The following is a 17945-nucleotide window of genomic DNA, read 5'->3' on the forward strand; positions in this document are numbered from 1 at the left end:
GAAAGAGAACACACAATTTTTCTGATCTGATTGTTCTTCTTAACTTAACTAGAGGACCAGTGTTAACTTTATAACTCAGTTAACTGCTGGTTTACACAGTGGATAATAAACATGCTATTAGCTTTTCTAAACTGCCACTTGTCATTTCTATTTATAGAAAAGTAAATCTTCCATTTCTGGCTTAGCATATCTTTAGCATCCCGTGATTACTTTAATCTTCTCTGTCAGTTAATATTTGTCGTTGATCTTGCACATCTCTCAAGCTGCTTTTTGTAGACTTGTCAATCCAGCTGTGTGAATTGTTTGTTGATTTGCAACCTTGGATATTGAACTGTTCTGCAATTCGGTACTTAGAGAAATTTCTTCACTTCGAGATCTCCAGTTAAGCTGTAGAGAACTCGACATCTCGATAGGCATGTTGGCTTGTCGATATCTTTGAAACTTCATTGTTGCCTAGACTTATCGACAACTCTGAGTTCTCTAGTGAATTTTGGTTTATCGATAACTCAGAGTTCTCTAATGGACTTTGGCTTATCGATAACTCAGAGTTCTTTAATGAATGTATACCTGTCGATATCTCTGAGTTCTCGACAGACAATTCCTGAGTTCTCTACATCCGGTGGATGTTGCTTATCCGTCGAGTAGTGATGGTTTATCCGTCGAGTAGACATTCCTCATCCGTCGAGTAGATATTGCTCATCCGTCGGGTAGATGTTGCTCATCCGTCGGTACTCACTGGAGTTTAAATGACTTCTCGACAAGTCATTCTGGAGTTCTCGAATGATTTCTCTATAACACTAATTCTGTGACTTGTAGAGATCTTGACTTAGAATATTTTACACCAAACAGATTTATTCAACTCCAAGTTTCTTCATAATTCTTCTGAGGCATGATCTTCTTGATCTTCTTCCAGATAGAATTCTTAGGCTTGACACTGTTTAGAGAAAAATGCTCCAGTCTGCTCCATTTACAATTTACAGACATTAAGTGTTACAAGTATGAATTACAGATTAGGGTTACAATACAACTAATCTTAGGGTTGTCAGCATGACTTAGTCTTGTTATGATACATGCATGTCTTGCACAACAATTATTAAGACTTATAAATGAATTACAACTTTGTTTTATGATACGTGTAACGATGCTAAAATTTTGTCATTGCATGTTGAATGTGTACGGTCAAGATTATTTCTATTGATTGTGACGGCCTCAAACTCCGGGGTCAAGAGATTGATGTCACTAATAATAAAATAGAAATATAAATAACACCCGAACTGAAATAAAGTACACAACTACAATGCTACAACCCCCATGATCAAAATCTTTCCAGTGTTAAGTATTAAATTAGGTTATACAAAACTTTACAACTGGTAACTGAATCTATCAGAGCCTAATCACCTGTCTAACTATTACCACCGAACTCACCTCATATAAACCATACAGAATAGGTGGCTGATTTTTGCCCTGATTTTGACCAACGGTGGTTCTTCTAGGAGGAATGTGGTGCCTAGGCATCTGAAAAAGAGTAATATGGAGATATACAAAATAATGAGTCGACGAATGCTCAGTAGTACCAGATATATGAATAAACATGATACATAATTCTTATCAAACGATTAAGTAAAACAGTTGAAATCCTTTTTAAGAACTGGAAAACCACAACATACTAGCATGATTTTCTAAAACCAAACACAATATAAATAGAATAAAGAATTCTGAAACTTTGACTTTCATGTTGTCCTTTATCTGAATAAATTGACTTTAAACATTTTAGAAATTGAATTAATCAGTTTTATTGGACGTTCAACAGGTGAAGATAGTTGATCAGTCTATCAATCATCAGACAGCTCTGATGGCCATCCTAGAATATATGTGTTACGGAACTTAAAGACTAGCTAGGTGTTTATTAATGTTTGACTAATCGGTTAAAAAAATATGCACAACCGAATTAGCCACTTATGCCACCACATGCCGGGCTGTTACCGAATAACGGACCTCTTACACAACTCCAATAGATTACCTGATTTCCTTTTTATTCTAGTTCTAAAATTTGAATTGATTTTACTTATCTCTTTCCAAATTTCACGACATTGGTGAATATAATGAAATCACACTCGAATTTAAACTATATTTAGTAACGAGAAATTACTAAATACTTTCCAGATTTAACACATTTAGAGATAGGTAATTGTTAGAGCGAAAATACGCGTTAAAATTACACGCAAGTATACGCGTTCGCAAGTAGTATAAAATATAAATCAGATTCGCTCCCACAGAGAATCAGTTTAGGTTAAGTTCAGATTATGCACCTATGCAACAATGTAAGGTTATCATTCAATGCTAAGACAAATAACAATTTGAGTTTTGATTTAACTAAGAGATTATACTAAATAACTTTAACTAAGGGAATTAAAAGTGAATTACTTATATGAGAATAAACACAGGATTCTAACTTCATTACTACTTCATTCAAAGTCATTGTTCTTAACCTTAGCATGTGATGGTGATGACAACTAATCAGATAACACGAAACTAGTAAACGACAACTTACGTTGTACGAATACCCTACTACCAGACATCCATAAAAGAGATAGAAGCTGAATATACACCAATTATATTGAGACCCTATACGTCTATAGAATTTGACAACATAAAGGTTTAATGAACAAGTTATCTATCGTTATTACATAGGATGAATAAGATGGTTAAAATTACTCACGAATTATGCATGTCAATTCATACATAAACCTATGCTATCATGGCAAGTTCTAAACCTCTATATTCACTGTCGTTTCAATAGAGATTAACAAACAATCTTAGATTATAGCTACGCATCAAAGACGAATAAGCACAACCAAACTACGAAATCATAAATCACTACACACAAAGGATTATAAAACTGTTAGGTCACACAACACTGTAGAAGGGGGTTGAATATAGTGTTAATACAATTAAATCGATTTAACACAAGTATGTAACAAAGATCAAGTATATTGAATAAACTCTGTTACAATAAGAATTGTTGTTCTCTCTCAGTGATGAACAAATATTACTAAGAGCTGCTAGGTTACTATGTATAATCTTCTCGATAATGATAACACATATAATATAAACCCTAAGTCTGTGTTTATATAGTACACAGTTACAAGATAACTTCTAATTAATATGGAATATAATTCTGTCTCCTAAAATATATCAATCAGATATCTTTTACAAGTCTTCTAGTCCTCTAACTCTTTCCATTCATATCTTCTTTTATTTTAGTCTCGATCTTCTACTGTAAATCAACTTCCTTCCTTATATGAAAGTCTTCCCGCACTTAAGTTCTGATATGAACTTAAGTTCTGATATTAAGTTCTGACTTCCAGTAAGTCCTGATATGTCCTGTTTGTTAAGATCTGAAAACTAAACATGAATTATATTAGACATGACATCTCAAATATATCTAAAAAAACAATTAACTATTGAAATCTATAGATAAATCCGTTAGAACCCCATGACAACGATTAGTTCATAATCGAACTCATCGTCACCATGGGTTCCAATAAAAACATGATAATAAACAAGATAAGAGTACTGGGGTTTAAAGACAAATCGAACACAAGCATCCAAAGTATCAGCTATATTGAAGAATATAAAAGTCTTCTTCTCCGTAGCCGTCTTGTACTCTCTAGGTCTTCTTCTCCCTTGGCTCCTTTTTGTTAAAAACGTCTTATTTTTGGGTTTATATAGGCTTCTGGACGTTCTGGGCCTTCAAATCTTCGAATCCAAGTCAAAACATAATTCTGGACAAAACCTCCCGTGCGGCCGCCCCCACCTGCGCGCGGGCGCGCTTGCTGCACTCTGGCGCGGCCGCCCCAGCTCCCCGTGCGGATGCGCGCCACTTGTGCTACTTTGGCTCTATTTCTTGTTTTGTCTGCAGTTTGAGTTTCGTCTGTCAGAATTTGACGATCCAATAGTCCACGCGAAACTCTCGAGATCCTCTACAATTTGAGAATGGCGTTGACTTCAGATTCCTGGATATTTTTAGCATATATTCAATAAAAGCTCCATTCTTCCTCCAACTAGTGCATGCGATGCAAAAAAAACACATCAAAATACCAACAACTTGAGTCCAAAATATCAACTTAAGCTTGTAATGAAACGTTCCAAGTAGATGTAAAATCCACTTATCAGTAATCCACAAGTTACTGTTTCCTAAAACAAAATTGAATAAAACAGAATTTCTAAATGAGGGAATACGTAACTTAAATCATTTTGATCAACTATGAATATATTAATCAAACAATGAAACCATGTTTATTCAAAATACTGAACCATAACAGATATGATCAGAGGTACTTGCCTTACTGAGCTTTTACTTACAAAATGCTAGGTTATCTTGACTTCGAGGATTGGGTTTTTCGACTGAAACCTACGGAATCGAAATAACCTAAGTTAAACAATCATTTATATTTGACATATTCTCACTATCAGTTCTCCCCTTACGATAACATTAATCGACTTGTATTTATATTTATTATACAATTATGCAGAAACGAGTAAGGTCCATATACATCGAAACTCGGATTGTTAGACATTTTTTGAAAGTACGTACGTATAACTCTTTTTACAGAAAATAGAGTTTTAGAATTCTTTTTGTAAAATATTTCACCAAACCAAATTACATATTACTAGCCGTTTGGAATCTTGGTTTCAAAATTTAACTTAGATTGGCAGAACCAAATTTATATTTAATTAATTGTTAATAAGACAAACCGACTAATTTATATTAGTAAGTTTATCTGAGTAACGTTTAATCAAATACAACTCAAAGTCACACTAATCAGAGTTAGTTTCTCGTATCAGAAATTAAATTTGTAAAACAATTTATATATATAATTTGTAAAAAATATATGTTTATTATTATAGACTATTAATGTGTGTGTGTTGAAAGTAGACTTATCTGATTAAGTATATCCAAAATTGAAAATAAGCTATGCAGGTAAACAAATTTAAGAAAAATTATTAAATATAATTGATAATGAAATTAAAATTTTGAACTAATTAAATGACTTGATGATACTTTAATTTACATAGTATTAGCACAATCTTAATAAACAAATAATTATATAGTAACATCATCCCGTCATTGTTATTATACAGCAAAATTTACAAGTTTAACTTTTGGTAAGTTAAAACTGAATTTTGGTGGTCCTGCTAAAATAGTGTCGGAACAATTCAATTATCGGTACATGACCTTGTTTGAGTTGTTACATTTAAATTTAATCACATTACACCGCTCCCAGACCTCATTAAACTATCACTCATTCGCCGTAATAATCCCGGTGAAATATCCGAATCTTGTTATAAGAATATTTTTCTTTCAAGTTGTTACCTTTATATTGTTAACATTCGATTTTTAATTCACCACTCGAACATTAAATCTAATAAAATTTAAGACAAGTTAGAGTACCAGTTTTCAGTTATCAGTGTCGGATCAATTCGGATTGTTACCTTTAGATCAAATCATCATCTACCCTTTACCGCCATCAAACCCTCGTTAAACTAAAGTCTTTAATCATCCACAATCATGATCATCACACTGATAAAATATATGAATTTTGTTCATAAAAATACCTTTCGACTTTCGGTTCGAGTTGTTACTTTTATATTTAATCACCACCCACTACCCTTAAATTATCGTTAAAATATCCTTTTCTGATCATCAACTATCATAATCCTAACAAAATTCTACATTAATACAGATTTCTTCCATCAACGATCACGAAATAATCTCCATCTTCCACCATTTTCCACCATGACTAATTAGGATTTCTAAAATACTCTTACCCCTTTTCAATAATTAAAATTTAATAATTAAACAAAAGTTGATCGAAGTCACTTTTCAGGCGACAGAATTAAAGTTCAATATAATTTACAAATTTGAAAGTCCGGTCACCTTACGACACGATTAAAAACTACGACCACCATTTCGTAATTTTCCAGAGCTCTACTGCCAAACGATTACCCCTGCGAAACAATATTAAGCGCCACACCAAAAATTTTGAAATTTGGAAAACCTAACCCAAAACCAATTAAAATCCCCGAAACAACACCAACAATTTCACTCTCATATCTAGCAATGGAGAAACGATTAAGATCATCTCTTAACAACTCCGCCGATGAATTCCTCAAATCCGCTGCAAAATTAGGGTTTAAATCGGCCAAACCCTCACTCAAAACTCTAATTCACTCGCTCAACTCGTCTTCTCCACTCATTTCTACTCTTCCTTCATCTCTTCACCTTTCTATATCTCAATCAATCACTAATTTCACTAATTTATCTGACTCAGAGGCTGTTGATGATGCCAAATCGCCGCCTATGAAACGACACCGTAGATCCTCTCGGTTCTCCTACGGCAATGATGATTCAGGTATGGACGATAAACGCGAGAATTTAAAATGTTCTATTGTTGAGAATCTTCAGATTTGTGCTCATGTGGTTTATTTGTGTGTGTCGCATCCGAAGAAAGTGTTTTCGGCTTCTGATTTATTGGCTTCGGCTCGTAATTTACATGATAATTTAGTTCTGTTTGAGTTTGATGAGGTTTTAATGAGTGAGATATCGTGTTTGTGTGAGGAGTGGTGGAAGGAGGATTTGGCGGAGCGAGAGACGATGATTTCGTTGTCGATGCCTCTTTTGTTGTCAAGGTCGTTGACGTTGAAGAAGAAAGTGGATGTGCATAGAGTTTATGCGCTTCGTGAGGCATTTACGTGTTTTGATTTTGATGATGAAAGTATTGAGGATTTGAAGAGGTTGTTGCTTAGGTGTTATATCGAGCCGTTGTATTTGAAGACGGATGATGGGAAGAAGTTTTTGTCGTTTTTGTTTGAGTTGGATAGGCAGTTAGTTAAGGAAGCTTTGGTGATGATTAGATCGCAAATTTCTACTGGTAGGAAGTCAACGTTGGAGGCTTATGCGGAGATTGTTTTTAAGGCTTGGAAGGTTGTGGAGGACGAGGAATCGATGTATGATATCGAGGATAGATTTTTACAGGAACTGATTGATAGTTGTATACATGCTAGTTCTGGACAATTTTCTGCCTATATTAGGAGGATATTGGGAGGATTTATTAGTCAGAGAACAAATCGTGATGTCGACAAGCTTTTATTTCGCCTTACGGAGCCGCTTATATTTCGGTCACTAGAGGTATGCTATTTTTTTGGCTTTTAGTACCTGTTATTTTTGTTAAATTCTGCAGTTTGTTTCTCTACTGTTTAAAATTTTAATTGTTATTTAAATTCCAACTGTTTATTATCCGAAACTTTTATACCTAAACTAAAGCCGACTGATGTTTAAAAGTGTATTGGAGGAGTTTAATGTTAAGTGCTATAATAAATTATAATGTGGAACCTCCTGATTATATACACCAGCCTATTATATATGTTCCACTTCATTCGACATTTTTTCTGTTCTGGCTTATTTAACCAGTCATTTTTCTGTAAAAGAAAGCCTGAATTATGGTGTTTTGGGCCGAATTAACCCTCAAATTATGGTATTGGCTTATTTATCACAGTTTCTTGTTTTTACATATACACATTTCCTGAATACAAGTATATGCTGGATTCATATAACATAGTTCTTAGTAGTGAGGGTTCTACTGTAAAGTGGGAATACTTGGCATGTTTGGTTATATTTATTAGTAGTGAAGTCAGATGTTTGTCACAAGTATAAACGCATATCTAATGATGTTACAAAATCTGCATGGCAGGTCGCTAACTCAAATGTACGTCAAAACACACTGTTCTTACTATTAGATATGTTTCCTCTTCAAGACCCTGATATGAATAAGGAGGGAAATGATTTGTTGCTAGAGAAGCAGTTCTATTTATTGGACAAACTTCTCACTGATGAATGTCCGGCCACAAGAGTTGTAGCGGTTGAAGGTTCTTGTCGTGTACTTCATTTGTTCTGGGAAATCATTACTTCGTCAACAATCACAAAATTTCTTGCTAAAATTTTTGATGATATGACAAAAGACACATCTAAAGAAGTCAGGCTTGCTGCACTGGACGGCATTATGTTTTTGCTTGGTAATCCTCAATCTCACGAAGTTCTTAGAGTGCTCCTACCTAGAGCTGGTCACCTAGTTTCAGATGCTTCCTTGTCAGTACGTTCTGCTGCAGTAGATCTCCTTCTTCTCATTAGCGGGATCCGTAATTTTCAGTTTCACAAGGTGAATAGCAGTCATTTAATATTTTGTATCTTCTTCGTTGACCCCCCCCCCTCTCTTCCTTGTTTCCTAATTTTTTGTTTCATACAGGTAGCACAATTAGATGTACTACTATTGACACTTGCGAATGATCAACCATTGGTCGCTCGGAAAATTACTAAACTTCTTATGCCATCATACTTTCCTTCCACAGCAGTTTCAGAAGAAGCATGTAAACGCTGTGTGACGCTTATAAAAAGGTCACCTAAAGCGGGAGCAAGGTTCTGTGAATTTGCGTATCAGGAAGGGGCATCTCTTGAGTCCATTATGGAGCTTTTTAAACATATTATTGGCTTGGCATTGTCACGTGATCATCAGGAGCTGGATCAAATTAATGCCTTTATAGATGCTTCTGCCTTCCTTTGCCAGAATCTTGCTAGTGAGCCATATTACAACGGTGTCCTTAAGCAGGAGGTATGCATTGAAAAGTTAAAACACTTGTTTGTCTCCTCATCTACTGGACGTGCTTGCTCTTCTCTATGCAAAATTGTTTCTGTAGTCTCCCCTGATGGAATAGATAGTTTAACCAAAGAATGCATGCCCTTGGTTACAAACTGTAGTGGTTTACTAAGTGGTAATGTGGAAACTGAAGCTGAAGTGAGGTCTGTCCACAAGATGATGCTGGCTTGTGATCGCTTTGATTATATGTTTGAAACACTGGCAAAGCTCTTGGGGAAATTTGCTAATGCGTGCCATCTTAAATATGATTTAGAAATGCAGAATCATGATTTTCCCTCGACGAAACAAAGGAAGACTAAATCCTTTACTGATATATCTGGAAAACGGAAGAAAACTTCTCCCAGCTCTTTAGATAATTTTGAGAAAGATTATGCAATTGCTGCAGGGATTAGCTGGCAAATCAAGGACATGCTTATATTTGATGACACAAGAAAAGCGGTGCTAGAGTCTGGAGCTATAGAAACTGCACTTTCTTCTTTAAAAGTAATTTCTGAGGTGAGCATTATGCAGACTGAGCATTGTGATTATGTGAATGTACATCCTCTTTTAGCGTATACAGCACTTGCTTTGCATATGTCCTTTAAAGGCATTAACAAACAAGGTACACGGCCGAGTAATTGCTCTGGGAGTTCATCTTCTGAGGTAAGTCATAACTTATTTATTTTTTCTAGTGCTCCCTGCATATTTTTCTGAGAACTTCAGAGGCAATTCACAATTTTTCTCATTTTCTCATTTTGTATAAATTGAAATCCCGATCAATTACTTTTAGATTCTGATATGATATTGTTTGTGCTTCTGTGAGACTTGTCTGACGTTATACTTGTATCGACTGTTAATCTGATTAATGATTATATCAAATTATTTGAAAATTTATGCTATATTGTAACTTCAGCAAAGATAGTAATTACACATGATAATTTGCTTGACAATGCAGCTTCCATATCTGGATTTTTTTATACTATACCTTCAGCAAAGCAATAGTATATGTTTATTTGCTTGGATCTGCGGTTTCCATATTAACTTTGATTTCCGCATTTTTTAACATGTTGAATAGTGATTTATTTGTTGTCAATATTTACCTAACATAGTTTTCCCCATTATATTGGCAGCAAACTTTGTTGGAACAAACACTAAATCATCTACTCAGTTCTTCAAGTAAGTTGCTTGATTTAGGCAACGCAGGAAAGTCTAAAAAGTTGCCTCGGGAATCTACACTTGCCAAGACTAGTGTTCATTCACATGGGAAGAAGAAAAATGAAGTACAAACTGATGTTTCTAGCCCTGCTGGAGAAGGTAAGTGTGTATTAATTATGAACATTAGATATGACTTGCATGCTCTTGAGGAAATCACCATAACCGCGTAGCCTATGATAAATACCACGTTCACTGCTGCCCATGTTAACCTTCTAGAGTAGCAGTGAAGTATATTACATGGGTTGACAATATAATGACTGTAGCTTCCTATAAGAAGAGAGAAATATGAAAAAATTAATAATATTGCATCTGATTCTGGTATTGCATGATTTGCTTCTCGTGATACATCTCTAATACTTATTGATGATGAAATTATTTGCAAAACTTTGTTTCTTTAATAAAAGCGAGAGCTGTGTAGGTTAAAAGGTCAAGTATGTTGTAATTCAGTTATGAATATCATAGGGTGTCTCAGCTTTCATTTACCTTCGATCTACTTTCTTTAATTTGTGTCTTATGATGGACTTAATATGTTTAATTTTATTGTGGAGGATGACTATGACATTTGCAAAAATAAAAAAAGAAAAGTGATGAGATTGTTGTCATAGTGCAGCTGACACATGCAAAGTGGTTAGCCAAACACTTCTGGTTTATTGGTTCTCACTTCTCAGTAATCAAGTAACTGAGTATGGACTAAAGTCTTGTTTCCAGTACTCTAGCATGTTTAGCTGCTGCATAGCTTACATTATGGTACATTGGCACATGATTTTTTAGGTGAATTTTTATTACAATAAAATTGAATCAGATTTGTCTCATAATCCTGCTTGGATATCCAATTATTTTGCTTGACTAGTTTTGTCAAAACATGTTCCAATCATTTCCTAATATGTTATATCTATTAATCATGTTGGTACAATGGTACTGCATTGACTCGGTACATGTACCTCTTGTAGGGTCAAGAATAAAAAGATTAGCGAATATGGTAAAGATGCTGAGTGCTGTCCTGAAATTTATCATTGACGTATCTGCTGTGGAACATGTAGATCCTAGTCAACCAAGGTTTTTAAATTTTACGCTGGGATACCTAGAATTCATCAGCTCGATTGTTTTGCAATATTCTCAAGACCAACAGCAGTTAAGGGAAAATGATCTGAAAGAAACGTTCCTTTGTTTGAAGAGCTCATTCACTTATGCAAGCAAGTTACTACATGAAGTCATCACATATTCCTGTGAAACCACAATCCCTTCCCCTGAAGCTTATACTCTTTCCAACAAATTGCTTGATCTGCTTATTTCTGTTGAAGAACACATGGGTTCCAGCTATGCGACACGCATTGTTGCTGCAGCTAAACCGTGGTTGCCTGATCTGACCTTAGGAATAGGATATTGGAACATACTAAGGCAGTCTTCAGGAAACAACATGAGCACTTCTATACCTGATTATGTTACATCTACTTTCCCTTCATGGCTCAAACATGCAGCAGATGCTGAGGTAGCTGAAATTTCCCAAGATGTGGATGATGGAGCAAAGATGGTTAAATATCCAGCATTTAGAAAACTTATTGAGGTGATGATTCAGCTGTTTAAAGCTAACCACGAATTGTTAGATGCAGTTGGTGTGATTTTCTTAATGGGTTCAGTATTTGGGCTAGAGAAGAGGGACTTTAAGTTGGTACTTGGACTTGTGCATTTTGTCTGTGCAAAGCTGGTCAGGCACGACAATGTTGAGTGGGATGAACTTAACTTGATGTTAGAATATCTGAAAGAGATATACCCTCAAATAGAGAGAGAAGCTGAGTTCAGCGACAAGTTACAGAGTGCAAGAGAATTGCTTGAACCTATTTGGCTGCTTCATAATCATGGAAGTGGCAGAACACAAGAGGAAGAATAGTTATTTTTTTTACCCTAAATTTAAAAAAGCCTTATCATCAACAGATAAGATAGTTTGTGATGTATTGTAAGACATAGTATGGCTAAGTTATAATATGATGGCTTGTAGCTCAAAACAGTATCACAAGGGCGGTGATATTTTCATCTAGGCTTGTACTTCACCACCCTATGACATATATGCAGCTTAATAAATTATAAACTATTTTAAGAACCCATTGTGTAATTTTTAAGATAAATTTGAACAAGCAGTATAATGAGATAGTATTAGTTGAAATTGTGCACAGAAGTAAAATAATATCATCCGAAAAGTTCATCCGATGGCTTGTGGTTAACATGTCAGTAAGGCAATACCTTGACTAAAAGTATTTCACTAAATACTAACATTTTGACAGAAAAGACTTCTAAAAAACCCAGGGCAAGGCTTTGCTGGAGTCTGGAAGAAACTGGAAATGTGGTGCCAACAAATCCAATATATTCAGTTCCTTTTTCACTCATCTAGCAAACAAAGCTATAGTCAATCATCTGAAAAGGGCTGGTGTGACTAGAAAACAACTAGATTTACACTTAGTTTCAGATGTAACATCAACTTGGTTCAGTTTCAATTTGGAACAGGAATCATCTTCACAGCTGCAGCAATTGGCATGCCTAAAAATCCAAGAAATACGCTAACAAACCACTGTGCTAATGTGAGGGGTGATGTGTTTGCAAATGTACCCAATAACTCAATTATTATGATCTGAAAGAAGACCGTGACACTGAGAACTGTCACAAACACATAGTTATCTAGTATGCCCGCAAATACATTTATCTTTTCCATTTCTCTAGAGCTTATCTCATTGAAAACCTGAAAGCAAAATTAAATTTGTAAGATTTTAAAGAAGAAAATGCAAGAATCCTAATTTAGAAGAGTCAATAAAGGATCATCCAAGAAGTTACCTGACAAAAGACAAATGAGTTGAAAATAAGTGTGTTGCATATCAGGTCCGAATCAGGTCCAGAAAGGCCAAATATTTCCTTTCCATTTACCTGAAGGAACCATATAACAACAAACTGATATAATGATTGCCCCAAGATATTTCTCCACATCACATTACTAATAAAATTTCCCTTCCTTCCAACTGGTGCTCTCTTCATTAATTCATCATTGGGAGGTTCAGTAGCCAACGCAAGTGCCCCCAGAGTATCCATAATCATGTTGACCCACAGAAGCTGAACAGCTGTGAGAGGTGCACTTCCTGTAGCAGTCAGAAGTGAATGGATATAAATAGACATATTGCAACTCCTCACCAATTTATGTTTGTACACGTAGGTTTTAAAAAGGGGGCAAGTGATGCATATTAAATCTTGCCTGTTAAACAAGCTGAAGAGAAGTTGACAACCAAAGCAACCACATTAACGGTCAGTTGAAACTGCACAAATTTTTGAATGTTTACGTATACAGAACGTCCCCATCTGGCCACTGTAACAATGGTAGAGAAATTATCGTCCAATATTATGACATCTGCACTCTCTTTAGCCACCTGAACATTAGGAGACTTGTCAGTTTTTCTTTCTAATGATTTTGAAGAATAGGAGAAAACCCCCTTCATCCTCATAAATTGACCCGTCAAACTATATTGGACTTTCCTGAAATTAAAGCCATTTAAAGAAAAAGACTCACTTTAATAAGGTACGAAGTGCTCAAACTATTGTAGTGTCTTTTCAGTATGTACACAACATGTTTAATGGTTGTGCCTACTGGCATTAAAATACACGATATTCCATCAAATACATATTGCACTAGCATCTTCCCTGCCGGAAGTAATAAACAGAATTTTCCAGATATGTCATATAATGGTCAGGTCAGTATTTCCTTTTAGGTAAACGCAATTTTTTTTTATGATTGTCCATTGGGATGGGTTACAAGTATCCACCTCCACAATTTATGTACTGTCTTGACTTTTAGCCATGTAACAATATTCAAACTATGATGACCCCATATCCCAGACCTTCAAACTTTCTCAGTAATACAAATCACAATTCATTGGTGGTGTTTCAAATACGGTAGATATGGTTATCCTCTATTTAGTTGTTTGTTTTAAGGATCACTTTCTAGTTATAATCAGAATTAACGATTTAATAAACTGTTGTCAAGAGGGAACATATAAAAGCCTTGACATGGCAACACATGATGTACGCGCCTAAAAGCCTTTAAATTTGTATCATGTAAGAAGATCTATCTTTCAGATATAACCTTTCACGGAAAACTTTCCTCTGTGCTAAGTACAAGTGTTGTTTTCTGTTTATTCTATTTAATTAGCTGGACATAAAATAACAGCTTAATTAAATATTAGATGTCTTCTATCACAATATGATGCAACAGGATTACTTAAATCTTCATTATCTCACCTCAGTTCCTGCGATGCCCATTGCAAGTCCAATATCAGCTTCATGGAGTGCTGGCGCATCATTCGTTCCATCACCAGTAACTGCCACAACTTCACCAAATGTGGTTCTTAAATGCTTTACCAGTGTATGTTTGTCTAGAGGTGAAGATCGAGCCATCACCTGCAATTATTATTAAAATTATAATTTAATTTAAACAGTCAACCTTCAAGAAAATTTAGTCACGTCATTTTAGTAGTGACCAAGATTTGCCATTAAACCTGTATTTTTGGAATTAGTACAAGCAGTTCCTCCAAACTCTTCTCCCGGAAAACAGGACCTTCAATGGCAATACCATCCTCAGTGAGTATTCCGCATTCTCTAGCAATAGCCTTTGCAGTATTTATGTTGTCTCCTGTAACCATCCGAACAGTTATACCAGCTGACCGACAAAGTGCAACCGACTCCTTCACACCAGGTCGTACAGGATCCTTGATCCCCACAATTCCGATACAGGTATATCCAGAGGCTGGAATGGGATTATCAGCAGAGAACTCATTTTCTAGTTCAACATAGCCAAGACATAAGGTACGTAGAGCTTCACTGGCAAACTCATCAATTGTAACTTTGAGATGGTTCAATATTTCTTCATCAAGAGAAACAACCTCGCCATTTGAATTCATCACCTTGTCGCAGGCAGCCAAAACAATTTCTGAAGCACCTTTTGTATGAGCTCTTTTACCTCCTTCAGGAAGCTCTAGCACCACCGCCATTCTTTTCTTTGTAGAGTTAAACGGCTCAACTTTAACAAGTTTGGAAGCTTGGCGCACAGCCTGAAAATCTCCACCAAGTGCTAGTGCAAACTCCAATAGAGCAGAATCTGTTGGTGTTCCCAGTATCTCGCGTTTTCCTGCTTCATTAACCACAATTTCTCCCCCAGTGTTGTAAAATATGGATTGCAGTATAATGTTGACCGCAGATTCTGGGATTTCAGAGCACAAGGCTGAAGCGCTTCCTTGGTTGCTCACGTCCTTCACATTCAGACAAATGCACGATTTGACAACAGTCATGTGGTTTGTGGTTAGTGTGCCAGTTTTGTCACTACAGATTGTTGTTGCAGACCCCATTGTCTCACAGGCTGCGAGATGGCGGACAAGTGCCTTATCGTTCATCATCTTCTTCATGGCAAATGCAAGACTTAAAGTAACAGCCAAAGGCAATCCCTCGGGTACAGCAACAACAACAATCGTAACTGCAATAGCAAAATATTCCAACATTTCCAAAGCATCATCTCCTGTCCAAATCCATTGGGTTCCATCTTGCAGTTTACGGCCAAACAGTTTTTGCACAAGAACTGCAAAAGTCACTATAGCAAAGAAAAGGCCAATCTTTCCAATAATGGTTGCTACCCCATTCAATTTAACCTGAAGTGGCGTTTCATCATCTCCGCCTTCACTAAGAGTTTCCATCAGTTTACCCCATTGAGTTCTCATTCCCACTGTGGTTATCAGCATTTTGCACGATCCATCTTGAACCTTACTCCCAGACAACAGAAAGGGATTTTCATCACTTACCATAACTGGTTCACTTTCTCCTGTCAAACTAGATTCGTCAATCAGCACGGAAAATCCTGAAACAAAAAGACCATCTGCAGGAACTTGGTCTCCAATGGCAAGATGTACAATATCACCAGGAAGGAGCTCATAGATTGACATTTTCTGCCGATATCCATTCCTTGTGACTTGAATTGAGATTTTCTTCTTCTCTTTGTCCAAATCCCTAAACTGTAGAGATTGTCTGTAATCACTTGTTGCAGTGACAAATACCACCAAAAAGATACTTGCAAAAATCCCAAGGCCATCATGGGCACCTCTAGGCCATCCTTCGGTTGCTATGCCGACCATTAATGAGACAAAAGCACACACCGCGAGGATCATAAGTGTCATGTCCTGAAAGGCTTCCCAAACAAAAACCCAGAACCTGCGGGGCTCGCTTTCAGTAAATTTATTGATACCAAAAAGTTCCTGTCTGCGCTTAAGTGTATCACCATCAGTAGGAAGGCCATCAGTGGTGGATGTGCAAAGTTTGTCTGCAATACCAGGTACTCCGCCATGGAATTTGAGCTTCTTCTGATCACGGCCTTCAACTACAGATCCTAGCTCATCAGCACCAATCTGATAACCAGATGCTTTGACATCTTCAGGTACCTCGTAGTCAATATGTTGTATTGGTTGAGCACCTATTACTGCAGTTATTTTTCAAGGAATGTTAGTTCGATGTACATATTACAATGCAGAGTTAACTGAAGGATAACAAGCTAACCTTTTGTGAACTTATATGCTGCTTTAGAAACCAGGACTGCGACTCTCATTTTATTTTCCTGTATTAATTAAGACAGTAACGAATCAGCAACACATAAATAACAAAAAAAACAGAGCCTGTACTTTGCAAGTTGGGGATAATAAACCCTGCAAAAACCCCGAGCTCGAGATTTCAAGTCCAAGAAGCAAACACAATTTTTTTTAAAGTAATGCAGAATCGCATATGCTCTCAAACACAAAATGTAAGTGCATTCACAGAGGACAACCAAAATCGTCCCAATTTTTTAACTCAAGTCAGGTAAAAGTATGTACAGTTAGTATGCTAGTCGCGACTACACAATTTCACCTCTGTATCCAACACATACTTGACGCGTTGCTTAAATGCATATACATACTTGTATCCTCAGTGTAGCAACAAAGCACATACATTAAAAGATTATACAGTACAATGATAACAAGGTCAGGTAACTCAATTTAAAAAATAGTTCAATATGCCTTATTAGTTTTTTCTTCGTAGAACATCTTCATCATATCCGTAATTCACACAAATCACGATGTACGCCTAATTCATAACCGGTATATGCGACATAAATAACATGTGTAGGTCAAGTCAAGTACATGTATGAATCAACATAACTAGAAATTAGAAGTAACTCAAAAATCTCAATCTACATATAAACACGATATAATAGAAATATTAACAAGGAGTGGACCTTGTTAGTTTGGCGCATATCAGCAGCTTCATATCTCTTGGAGAGATTAGCAGTGAAACGAAACCTACGCTTGGAGTTTTTAACAACACTGCAACAATCTCTCCATCTCTGCAAAGCCTCCTCAGATGAGTGCTTCGCCTTCACTTTCCTAAAGTTCTCATCTACTAAAAAACTCATCTCTCAAATCTCTCTCAATATCTTTCTCTCTCTCTCTCTCCTTCTCTCAAATCTCTCTGAATATTTACACAGGTCAACAACTACAATATATCTAAAATCAGGTAACAGGCCAGGTCAAGGCTAACAGGGAGAAACAAGATAATAAACCTAAAAACACATAAGAAAAGTGAGGGGGGCAGAAGATATTATATATAATAATGAAAGCCTGCAAATAACATGGCCCCTGTAGTAGTAAATAAAGAAAGGGTAAGGAGAGGAGGGAAGTTTCCAAGAGAATAGTTGGTGAAAGACCTGTCATAGTGGACCACCACTCCCACCAATGGAAACAGTGTAGAATCATGCTATACACCTTTTTTTAAAAATTTGATAAAAAGTATGTGTGTAACCATTTCCTTCAACTGTAACGGTCTCCCGGAGGTTTTAATTTTTTTATTGCTGTGCTACTGAACTCGAATCTGTTCACGTAATCTTTTTTTGATTAAGTTGATATAATTTTATCGTATATTAATCTGTGAGCGCATATTTGTATATACGGAATTTCATCTTTTATAACGATTTTAAAAATGGTATTTCAG

The 17945-nt window shown here is 36.0% G+C and overlaps 2 protein-coding genes across 3 annotated transcripts; one reads left to right on the top strand and one right to left on the bottom strand.

The window, feature by feature from the left end:
- Positions 1-5936: 5936 nt before the first annotated feature.
- On the top strand, positions 5937-12006 carry LOC141719474 (uncharacterized). 2 transcript variants are annotated; one of them, XM_074521858.1, is made up of 6 exons: positions 6263-6416; positions 6512-7192; positions 7755-8219; positions 8307-9356; positions 9824-10007; positions 10859-12006. In XM_074521858.1, exons 1-6 carry the CDS (start codon positions 6405-6407, stop codon positions 11794-11796), a joined length of 3330 nt encoding a protein of 1109 aa, XP_074377959.1. In that variant the 5' UTR covers positions 6263-6404; the 3' UTR covers positions 11797-12006. The 2 variants fall into 2 exon arrangements, with proteins under 2 accessions (XP_074377958.1, XP_074377959.1); XM_074521857.1 differs by having other exon boundaries at positions 5937-7192.
- Positions 12007-12031: 25 nt separating this feature from the next.
- Positions 12032-17570, bottom strand: LOC141719475 (calcium-transporting ATPase 2, plasma membrane-type-like). The gene is made up of 7 exons (XM_074521859.1): positions 17194-17570; positions 16482-16539; positions 14441-16404; positions 14184-14342; positions 13144-13315; positions 12732-13030; positions 12032-12639 (listed from the first exon to the last, which is right to left on the bottom strand). The coding sequence occupies exons 1-7, from the start codon at positions 17368-17370 to the stop codon at positions 12394-12396; spliced, it is 3075 nt and encodes a 1024-aa protein (XP_074377960.1). The 5' UTR covers positions 17371-17570; the 3' UTR covers positions 12032-12393.
- Positions 17571-17945: the final 375 nt, after the last annotated feature.

This window comes from Apium graveolens, chromosome 4, assembly GCF_009905375.1.
Source record: "Apium graveolens cultivar Ventura chromosome 4, ASM990537v1, whole genome shotgun sequence".
Lineage (NCBI taxonomy): Eukaryota > Viridiplantae > Streptophyta > Magnoliopsida > Apiales > Apiaceae > Apium > Apium graveolens.

Bases quoted from the DNA above. Each gene is read 5' to 3' on its own strand.
- LOC141719474 (XM_074521857.1), top strand. From the start codon at position 6,125: ATGGAGAAACGATTAAGATCATCTCTTAACAACTCCGCCGATGAATTC. The intron at 8,220-8,306 runs GTGAATAGCAGT...TGTTTCATACAG, and splicing joins GTAATTTTCAGTTTCACAAG to GTAGCACAATTAGATGTACT. The intron at 9,357-9,823 runs GTAAGTCATAAC...TTATATTGGCAG, and splicing joins CTGGGAGTTCATCTTCTGAG to CAAACTTTGTTGGAACAAAC.
- LOC141719475 (XM_074521859.1), bottom strand. From the start codon at position 17,370: ATGAGTTTTTTAGTAGATGAGAACTTTAGGAAAGTGAAGGCGAAGCAC. The intron at 13,316-14,183 runs GTGAGATAATGA...CCTAATGTTCAG, and splicing joins TGGGCATCGCAGGAACTGAG to GTGGCTAAAGAGAGTGCAGA. The intron at 12,640-12,731 runs GTAACTTCTTGG...TTTTGCTTTCAG, and splicing joins ACTCATTTGTCTTTTGTCAG to GTTTTCAATGAGATAAGCTC.